Consider the following 11612-nt stretch of genomic DNA (forward strand, 5'->3'; position numbering starts at 1 on the left):
AAAGAAGTATTTCTTTGTTAAGGGTCGCTCGCCCGTCCACTCGGCATTGCTCTTTTGCGCTTGACTCGCGAACTGCGTTCTTTCTTATATTTTTCTTTTTTATGAACACTATCCTTGGAGTTCAAAAGCTATATGTAGCCTGCTCAAGAGTCAGATCTTCTCGCAGCCTATTTATCCATGCCCCAGGTGGACGTACTTCCAATGTCGTCTATCAAGAGGCTCTTCGGTAAATAAAACTAATTTTTTCACAGATGTGTGATACACACGAGTACAACTCATCCCAATTTGACATTTTCCGTTTTTTCTAAGTGACGTAGATAACACATGGTCCACAGTATATTTTGTTAACTTATATTTAATTGTTATAATAATGTACAATAAAAAATGTAGAATGTAATGTAAATAATGTACAATTAATTTGTTTGTTAATTGTTAAATTAATGTATTATTTATACACACAACCCGTACGAAGGACGGGCACACAGCTAGTGTTATATAAGTTAGTTGCCCATTCGAAAGCATCATACAGCAAATTTTAGACTAAGTTATTCTTGTATTTTTTTCATTCGAATCGCTGTCACCAGACAGAAGCTCATAAGAAAAACAAATCATCTAGGATTCCGTTTGATTAAAACATTTAAAAAACAAACATTTTTCGTTTTATCACGACATTGTTTCATTCAGAGTAAATCCACATAAAGCTGTTGTTGTTGTTTTTTTCTTATTTTTTGGTTTATTTTTCTATGAATCTTATATTAGAATTTTTTAAACTTAGTCTAGAACAAAGATGCATCATCACGTACAACATGATAGCAATGGTGATGAAACCTCTTCTTCATCTCTCTTTCCTCACCGGTATCCAGGCAACAAATCGGTGTTTAGTAGATTGTCGCACTATGTTCGACCAAAACCACTGAAAGTTTTGGTACTAGGCCTTGCAGGAGTAGGAAAGTCAGGTGAGTCATAATTTACTCTATTTAAAAGTATGTGTTTGTGTCTTTGTTTCCGAACACGACGTGAATGGATTGTATCAAATTTCTTGTTGTAAACTGAAGAGTCATTACTGTTCACTCCGAGTGCCTACTTGCTTCCTTGAAGAGGCAAACTTTTCTAATAATTGATATTCATTTTATTTCAGCAAATTTTGCTTTACTTACGTATTTCAAAAAAAGCTTAGAGAACTGGCATAAAACATTCATACTAGATTTAATGAGAGTATTTCTTTATTTTTTGAATTACGCGTTCCAAACTTTCTCAAGCTAAACGGGTATGACAACTTGATATCAATAAACAGGCAAATTATGCAACTCATGGGCTGAACGGCCAAGGTTTAAGTCCAGCCGTTATTAACTTAGAACTTCTGATAAGCAGGAGGGAAACCCACCGCCTGTCTGGCCACTCTTAACTGAATAGCGGGATTAACTTTTATTTTTATAAAACATTAATAGCTGCATTTTGCAGCATGTCGTGGGCTCGAACCTCAAATTTTCCAATCCACAGTTCGGCACACTAACCACTGGATCACGCTCAGCCTGAATCTCAATTGAAGTTACTAAACAGATGGTTGATCTCATACAGCCAACGTTTGTCTTCTAATGCAGATATGTTATGACAGTAAGATGGAAAAAATTCTCATCTGCCTTCAGTGGCTCAGCGAAAATATTGCGAGCTTTTAACTTTTTAAAATCGGGTTTCTATACCCAAGGTTATCACACAGATAGCCAATTGTGTAGCCTTGCGCTTAACAATAAGCAAAAAAGCTTCTCATCCTCATACCTTATGCTGCTGAGGCTTACACTATTCAAATTATTCCACAAAATAAAAAGGTATCTATAACGTTACGGTTCTGTGTTCATGTTCACTGAAATTAATATTTCATCTGCTTCTAACAATCAATCGTAGCAGTTTAGTATATTCACTGAAATATTTAAACACTTATGGAGAAAAGATTGTGGCATTTGTGAACAAAGTAAAAAAGATCAGTTAAGCCTTACGCGTCGAAATTAGGCCATCAAAAATAAGCGAAGAAGCAAAGCTCACGGTTCGGTTAAAACAGAAACGAACAAGAAGAATGTATTTTGCTTTCCTAGAGAACACAAACAACAAAAGAAAGAGCTTTCATGGAGACTCCTTCATGAAAAGACCTTACGGTATCTGGTTTCAAAAACAAATCATGATGGACAGGCCTAATTTCGGGAGGCGAGGTATCTGAGGAATTTCGATCTATTTTCTCTCAACATCAAAACAAGCTAAATAGAAGCGAAGAAGCAGAAAATCTACAGATTAGTGGATTGATTTGATGGTCATTATATTCTTCTGAGAAACATCCTTATAAATTAGAAATCACCTGAGTTTGAAAATAGTAGGGAAATTAGTCATGCATTTAACAGTGAGAGTAAACAGAGATTATATTTCCTTCTGTATTTAAACATAAAACCAACGTCTCTCTATTTATCTAAACAACTTGTGACACTAGAATTGAAGCTGGCGTTTACTTTTTTATAAGTACAATATATTACATGCTTTGTAATATTACTACTAATAATAATAAGAACGTGGAGAAGACAAAATAGAAATATTGTGAACACTACAAACAAAAATATCCAATGATAGATAAAATAAATAAACATGTTTGACATAAATATTAGTGTACGTCAATATTGCAGTAATTTCCCACATCACAAACGGAAATAAACCCTGTGTAGCAAATTTTCTGTAAAGTGTAGGAACATACAAAACATCTGCCTTCTTAAAAAAACTGACGAATATAACTTTACTATAATGGACATAGTGTGTATGTTAGTATCTATGTATGTAACCAAAACTCCCTGGCCGTCTGTTGAATGGCACCCAAAACAAAAACCTATAAAATTTCACAATTTGGATATTCAAAATTCAGACATTTATAAAAATAATTGTGATATGGGCAACAACCGTTTATTTATAATAGAACACAATTTTAAATAAAAGTACTCTCCTCACAACAAGATCACGACGTTCAGTAGGACTGTACGCGAGGGTTTGATTATATATTTATTTGTGTATTTTTTAAATATAGTACTGAGAAACTGAAGTTCTTAAAAAACTATTATTTTTTATATAAACGGTACCACTTTTAATATATAAAAACATTACAGTTTATATCAGTAAAATTTATGAACATTTTGAGCTCTGTACATTGAATCATTTTGATGCAGTGATTTATGTATGACTAAAGATACAACCCGAACACTCTTCCCCTGCAGTAAATCCCAGGAACAAAATCATTTATTAGAATCTGTTTACTTTTTTCTAAGTTTTTTTACAATGAGGTATGAATCTACGATTAGTAATTACTAACGCAAGTAGCCGCCCTTAGGGCGACATTTCTTCTAGGGTGTATAGTTTTCAGAATCATCAGTACAATGTAAAAAAATTAATATGAAAATGATAAGTGTATCACAAACTATAGTATTCTTTTTTATCACGTATTCCTTCTAACGGAAAGTGTCTCACATGCAACACATTCTACACATCTAAATACAAAACATCTCTCATTAGTCAAAATTAGCACGTGCTCTACAAGTACCCTTTCAGTTTTTCTGTTTCTAACACCCCGTGTGCAGAATTGAAGATAATTGGCCATGATTTTTACAAAAACGAGAGAAAGTGTGTTCTCCTAAGTTAATTTCACCAGAAGGAATAAATAACGAACTTAAATGACATGTTTATTGTGTAAAAGTCAAAGTTAGCTGGAACTTCATTCAGGCAAGTGGTACACGAAAGATGGACTGGAATGTAACAGGAGTCACCAAGTAAGAGAGATCTTAGCTAGTACAAACTTACGAGCTTTCTAGTTCTTGTTCTTTTCATTTAGAGCTGCAGTACTGTATCATTTTATCAACTTTTGCAGCTATTTAAATTCTTATATTAGTTTTTGTAGTCTATGAGCTCAAAATTAGGGAAAACGCAGACAGGGTTTGTGTAGCTTTGCTTGAATATCCGAAACTTTAATTTTTTTTATCTAGTTTGAGATTTATTGTTGTATTTGGCTTTAATTAATTTTATACTTAATCTCGCGTTTCACAGTTTATCTGGGTCGGGTGTAGCCTAGGGTTAGCGTACTTGAGCTTGTACCCGAGGGTTCATGGTTCGCGGCCCATTGACGCAAAAACACGCGTCCAGCTTTGGGACCGTGCGTGCGCGACAATAGTGATGGTCAAATCCCACTGCTTGGTTAGAGAATAGTATCCAAAGAGTTAGCGGTGGGTGTTGTTTACTCGCTGACTTCCCACTAGTGCAGTGATTCCCAACTTTTGCTCCACCAAGGACCCCTTTTATTATCATATTTTCCCCCCATAGACCCCATGTTTTTGAAAGCTTCCGCCTACCCAACAAACTGTTTTTATTAACTAATAATTAAATTGTTCTCCCACTATCACTATCAAATAAAAGACATATATAACTGATTGTGCAATTAAAAAGAACATCATGTAGAGTCGTCAACTTTTTGAAGGCCATAGATAGGCCTAAATAAAATGTTTTTAATTGTGTACCAGTTTAACACTGCTCTAGTGTTTCATCTCTAAATGTACAGATAGCTCTTTATGCAGTTTTGCACGAAAATTCTGATAATAAACAAACTATTTTTGCACTTTATACTTATTGTTGTTTTTATTTTGAATATATCTTTACACTTATTGTTGAATTTATTTTGAATATACCTTTATACTTATTGTTGAATTTATTTTTTAAACTTTTGTATTTCATTTTGTCAGTTTATAATACAATATTGTTACGTCTCCGTTTGTTAATTAATTTTCCGTAACTTCGTTCCGACGAAACTTTAGCGACACAAGTCCTTACTTAATAAAACTGATTTATTCTTTCTGAATATAACTTTACCGATACACTTATTTTCAACAGTCGCTCTATAACAAACGCTATAACAACGAACCTTAACTTCAACAATACTTTCTGACTGCAGTTCAATTACTCACTACCTACACACATTGTGACGTCACGCCGTGACCATCTTATATATAACAGACCACCCCCAATCTAGCAAATGCTAGAACACTCCCGAAGGAACAGGATAGTTCTAGAAAACGGGTGGCGTGATACTAGTCACGTGATCTCGCTGACGCAACAATATTTTTATTGTTTATTGTTGATTTTTCATAAAGTTGATTAATTTAATATAATCGTCCATCTTGTATTTTGTCATTGTAAATGCTTAATTTTACTTGTTTTTATAGCTAACGGTGCCTTTCATTGTTTACCTGTTTTCAGTTGTTATTTCAATTTATTTTATGAGCGTTTCAGCTGTAATTGTTGTTTGTTTTTTTTTGCAGCTAACATTCTTCTAGATATTCATTAGTATTCTCCTTTATCTTTTTCAATGTTTTCAGCTATTATATACTTTTTAATCTCTTTTAATTGTTTTCCACTTTTTTGCAGCTATTATTTCATTTTAAGACAATCATTGTTCTGTAACTCCCGCGATATTCATATATGAATCATCTAATTAACATTCCAATTTTGTTAGGGATTTACAAAGTTCTTATGCAGTCAGTCTGTAATGTTTTCGATAGCTCGAAATATACAACTTTTTCCATAACTTTCTGCTCAGAAGACAATTTACAAAAAAACATCACGTGATAAGTTACTTACACAAACAGACTCGTTTGTTTCTTGAAGTATAACGTAGATTAGGAAGTAACGTGCGAACTCTTCCCTCGAGGGATTATATGTTAAAGTAGTACACTACAACTTGTTATTTGTGTAGTATGAACACATAGAAAACAAACTCACAAACATCGTTGTTCCGAGTATTGTATTAGAAGATCTATCACTTTTGATTTGACTGAGTTCAATTACAAATTGCGCTGTAGCAATGCCTGTAGAAACGACCCAGTTAAAAAAAGCTTTAGTCATATATAAAACAGTATCCAAGCTTATACTGTAAACAGAAGCGCATATTTTTACAAAAGCATAATTGGTTAAGAACGTTCCTGTACAGTTTTGTAAAATGATAGATGATTAAAATTTATGAACGCTCCTGATATGAAAAAATGCACTACACATTATAAGAAGAACAGCAAAATCCCACAATTCATTAAAAAATAGTCGCCCACGATTTGACAATAGGTGCTGTTGACTAGTAGTATTTCCTCAATTCACTGAGTTCAAAAGTAGAGATGACTTACCAGTGACAGATCTATTGTAACTTTAGGCAAAAATTCTAAAAATAATAACAATAATGAAAACTTTATACAATCATTCAGTTTTCTTTCAGCAGCAACACTAAATTCTGGGGTTCGATTATTTGCGACGGACAGAGTGCAAACAGCCCACTGTGTAGCTTTCCGCTAAGAAAACAACATCTGTCCGCAGTGCCACCTTCACACGTATTCGAACATTACAAACAAACAAATAACAGTATCAGATGCGACATCATAAATGCATCGTGTTTTAGTAATAGTTTTCCACAAAAACTATTATTGGTAGCATGAGTCTCAAACAGAAGGAACTGAAAGTTGCAAATCTGAACACTTGGTGTACAAATATTGCTACATAATTTATGTGTGAAGACCTGATTTTGATATCATGATGAAAATAATGATATTAACCATAGGATTTCCAGTGGAAGATCGTTTAACTCTAACAGGCATTTCCTTTCTCGAGGCCCCTAAGTGGCTCATTGTTATGTCCAAGGGCACAGCACGGATAGCCCATCGTGTAGCCTTGTGCTTAATAACAAACAAACCTGTCTATTTTAATTAAAAGGCGGTTTATTGTTTCTAGATTAAACACAAAATAAATTCTACTTAAAACAACAAACGAATATGCCAACCCCCCAATAAGGTTTTTGGAAATGCGTTAATTACGTTTTTATTTTCAAATAATGTTTTAAAGCTCTGTGTATTTAATGCAACTTACTTAAAAGAGAGATATGTATTAGGATTATTTTGACATAGGAATGTTTAATCATAGACCGAGGCTTCTGTCGGTTCTTTAAATTTCTATTTTATAAATAACTGTAATCTTCTTCTAGTATTAATTAATGTCAGGGATATCTATAACGAATGTCTCTTAAAAGCGTTTTGTGTAATAATAAATCGTTTTTTTTTCTTGAAAACTCCGCGCTGCTGTGTAAGATGACTATTATCACCAAGAGATTACTCGGTGAAAAGGAGCTCGGATTGCACGAAGGTGCTTTGATTGATGGTTGAGTGTCACTTTTCGAAGGTTGTTTATCCAACCGTGCTGTCGTGAAATATAGTTGAGCGAATTTTCATGTGGTCTAACATATGTATTACATTATTTGTCAGCCTCAGAAAAACACGGGAACCGTACTTGTTACAAAACATAGTAAACATAGAAAATATAGTAGGTGCATCTGTTGCAAAATATAATAGTTGTAACTGCTACAATTATAGTGGTTGTATCTGTTATAAAATATAGTGGGTGCGTCTATTACAAAATATATTGGTTGTGTCTGTTACAAAATATAGTAATTGTGTTTATATTATTAAAGGTCATTTCAAATTTTATGAAGAAAGAATGAAATATCTTATATATTTTCACCGGAGAAGAGAAGGGTTCAATGAGAGGGAGAACTTGTTTGATGTTTAGAGATTGTTAGAGGCTTGTGATAAATAAATGCAGATGAAGTTTACATAACAAAAACTCTGTAGACAGCAAGACTAGAGAACAGAAGTTACATATATGGACAAACTAAACACAACTCCACTTACTAGGATGGTCGACTTATGAAATAGTTTGCTTTCACATGTGGTGTTTAAGAGGAATCTGGAAGAATATTTTAGAAATCAGACTCTTGGATATAAAAAAAAGGTTTTTTTTCACATGTGTAATAGTCTTGACGAGTCAATTAGATCTTATTTTTTGGAAAGGAAAGTATTGCCTTTTACAATATATAGTGGTCGCGAATACACGTTATTGTTGTTTTGATTGTGTTAGTAAATTAATCGTTAAAATGTACAAAAACACCAAGCAGTCACTTGGAGAAAAAAAAGAGATTCGTAACAACATTGTTTATTCTCTATTATAAAATTAAGTCTTGATTATGGTTCTTTAACTCTGATCGGCTTATTCGGGATCTCATAGATTTCATGGCAGTGCTAATATTAGTTTAGTACAGCATGACAGAATTTCAGGAAAGATTTTCTTATGAAAACAATCTTTAATTAAAATACCTCCTGTCACTGAACTTCGTTAATGCTGATTTTTATGAAACAACTGCTTTAATTGTGAGCAGCTTAAACTCGCACGTATACAAAAGAAATTGGTATAAATTTGCATCGTTACAAAACATATGACTTTGTTATCACAACCAACCTTGTCCTTATATTGAAATTTTCGGATGCTAAAGTTGTGGATATTAAGTTTATAATAATCAATATATCTCACGAATTTCCATATAATCAGATCTCGTTTGAAATATCTTCATGAATTATTAATTGAACTTTTAGAAAAAAAATAATTCCCAGTTTGATAACAGTGCCTTAATTTGATTACATCTTTTGAACACCAACATATAAGTTATGAATAAAAAACCTATAACCCGAGCGCTTTCGAAGAATTTGTTTGTTTGTTTTGAATTTTCGCAAAGCTACACGAGGGCTATCTGTGCTAGCTGTCCCTAATTTAGCAGTGTAAGACTAGAGGGAAGGCAGCTAGTCATCACCACCCACCGCCAACTCTTGGGCTACTCTTTTACCAACGAATAGTGGGATTGACTGCCACATTATAACGCCCCCACGGCTGAAAGGGCGAGCATGTTTGGTGTGACAGGGATTCGAACCCGCGACCCTCAAATTGCGAGTCGAGCGCCCTCACCACCTGGTCATGCCGGGCCAATACGGCCCGTGTAATTCTGTCAGAAAAAGCAACCGTTTCATGCTTTTCACTAATGTACATCTTAAATATTTTCAATACGTTTCTTATGAGAAATAACTCATGTACACATCCCTACTTGATTTGACCACGATCCCTCCAGTCCGCGAAGCCTAAAAAAAAATATATATATCTACCTCCCGGCCCTTGTCCAAAAAGGTTTGGAGACCCCTGCTATAATTAACATAAAATGTTTTTGTTGTTTCTGAAAGGTTTCCAATCGATATTGAAGAAAAAGCCACAGCTACTGGTATTTTTATGGTTAGTAAGTTCGAGTGATCGGTACAGCCTGATCGCATTTATTTACCATCGCAGCTGGATTGGCTTTTGCTCAATTACGTTTTATTTTTTTAATATTAAAAATATTACTTCAATAAACTGTTGGCGGGCCGTAGTTTGGAGACCCCTGAATGATTGTACAATGTGAACTGGAAAGAAATTGTGAGACTATTAGATATATCCTAATTCCAAGATATTGAAAAACCTCTCGGTATCTATTCTATATCAATTCAGTTTGTAGCTTTATATGCTAATTCATCCACAGTTCTGGAGCTAGCACGACCAGTATTGGCTAACGGGATCTGAGGGGGCGCTGTGAAAGTCCTTATCTATATGGTACAGCTCCCTTACCAAGGGAGTACCCTGAGAGCGAAAACTCCCACGAAGAACCAGAAGCATAATGAAGTCTAAGAGTAGGTTTGTTGCTAGTTTTCCCTCAGAATCAGGGGTCACGATGTTTGAAATTATGTTAATATTCAAGCTAGCTGAATCAAACTTGGCGCACATACTCAAGCACTGCGGTCGGGTGTCCAAACGGAAAGTTTTGAACTCAACCCCTTTGAGTTGTCTATAGAAGTAACTGGGAATAATGGGGGAGTTTGATCAGTATATTAGAACCTTTGTAAGTCATGAGGGGGCTTTTGAAACCCTCAGCGAAAAATAACTGTTTTTGTAAGACTGGACTTTGTAATGGAATTCTCCACCTTGTTTCTTGGGGATTTAAAAATAAAGACTTTTTATTGAAAAAAACCATATGGATTTTTTTAATCTGAAAAATATAAGGAGCACAGACAGAATAGCAAAAATTACAGGTAATCTGATAGTTAAAATAACATTAAACACACATAATTACGAATGAAATTCGTAAGAAAAACCTCGTAATGTGACTACTGGAACTTAGGTGATTTTATACAAAAATAATTTCATCTCTAAAAACTGGGATGAAAAAAGACACGTGATTAAAATTTTAAGATTGTTTTTTCTAAAAATATATTTTTCAAAATAATACGAAAGTCAAGAGTTGCTACTTCGAGCTTCACTAGATCTGTGACACTTTTCCGAATCTTCAATTCTCTACCTCTTTTCCTACGTTTCACTATTTTGTCATGCTGTTTCTTTACGTTTGTGAAACTTTACAGTTTCGTCATTTCCAATCTTTCAGTTCCCTGTTCAGAAGATTCGTTGAATCTATGAAACTTTCTCGGATCCTCATCTCTAACCTTTAACTCCTTTGTTCCGAAGTTTCGCTACTTCAATGAAACTTTCTCTGATACTCGTCTCCAGCCTTTAACTCATTTGTTCCGAAGTTTCGCTACTTCAATGAAAGTTTCTCTGATACTCGTCTCCAGCCTTTAACTCCTTTGTTCCGAAGTTTCGCTACTTCAATGAAAGTTTCTCTGATACTCGTCTCCAGCCTTTAACTCCTTTGTTCCGAAGTTTCGCTACTTCAATGAAACTTTCTCTGATACTCGTCTCCAGCCTTTAACTCCTTTGTTCCAAAGTTTCGCTTCATCTATGAAACTCTCCCAGATCCTCATCTCCAACCTTTACCTCCTTTGTCCATAAGTTTTGCTGCAACTTTCAAACTTTCTTACTTCCTTCGTTTTACTTTACTGTCATGTAGAATTTGCTTTGTCCTGTGAAGAACATTTTTTTAGCAAATAAAGAGCAAATTAGCACGCATATTAAACTTCGTGTTGGGTAGCACCTTACACAACAAATCTAATTCCCTTATCGTCGCATGTAACAGCAAACTTTAGTACTTATGCTCATCACCACATACAAATCTTCAGCACGTATTGTTATTCAATTACTTGTATTTTATATACGCAGCTGTTCACTAAGCCTCGTACAGCACCTCAGTAAACTGTGCTATTCATGTTTGACTACTTTCAATAGCGATTAATTTTAGATAGGGCATATTTCATTCTACAATATACGATATTTCATTTATCATTTATTATTTTCTGAAATAACTTAAGACAAATCAAATGGCTTGGCCTCAGTAGAGGTACCGTAATTTGGGTAGAACAAACTCTAGCTATGATAATAGGCTTAAGATATTTATTTTCGTCTTTTATAATCATCCTGTTGTAAAGCAGTATCCTTAATATATAGATCAAGCATTTAGTTGAATTATCCTTAATATATAGATCAAGCATTTCGTAGAATTATCTTTAATATACAGATCAAGCATTTCGTGGAATTATCCTTAATATACAGCTCAAGCATTTCGTGGAATTATCCTTAATATATAGATCAAGTATTTCGTAAAAATTATCCTTAATGTATAGATCAAGCATTTAGTTGAATTATCCTTAATATATATAGGTTAAGTATTTCGTAAAAATTATCCTTAATGTATAGATCAAGCATTTAGTTGAATTATCCTTAATATATATAGGTTAAGTATTTCGTAAAAATTATCCTTA

At 34.0% G+C, this 11612-nt stretch overlaps 1 protein-coding gene across 1 annotated transcript in view; it reads left to right on the plus strand.

Annotated features, from left to right (window-relative positions):
• The window catches only part of LOC106459412 (ras-related and estrogen-regulated growth inhibitor-like), a 48816-nt gene that overhangs the window by 20081 nt on the left and 17123 nt on the right, over positions 1 to 11612 (plus strand). Inside the window, exon 3 of the mRNA XM_013919032.2 lies at positions 776 to 956. Within this exon, the coding sequence (XP_013774486.1) occupies positions 788 to 956 (169 nt within the window). The 5' untranslated portion in view covers positions 776 to 787. The remainder of the gene's footprint in view (positions 1 to 775; positions 957 to 11612) is intronic.

Source organism: Limulus polyphemus, unplaced genomic scaffold (assembly GCF_000517525.1).
Source record: "Limulus polyphemus unplaced genomic scaffold, Limulus_polyphemus-2.1.2 Scaffold605, whole genome shotgun sequence".
Lineage (NCBI taxonomy): Eukaryota > Metazoa > Arthropoda > Merostomata > Xiphosura > Limulidae > Limulus > Limulus polyphemus.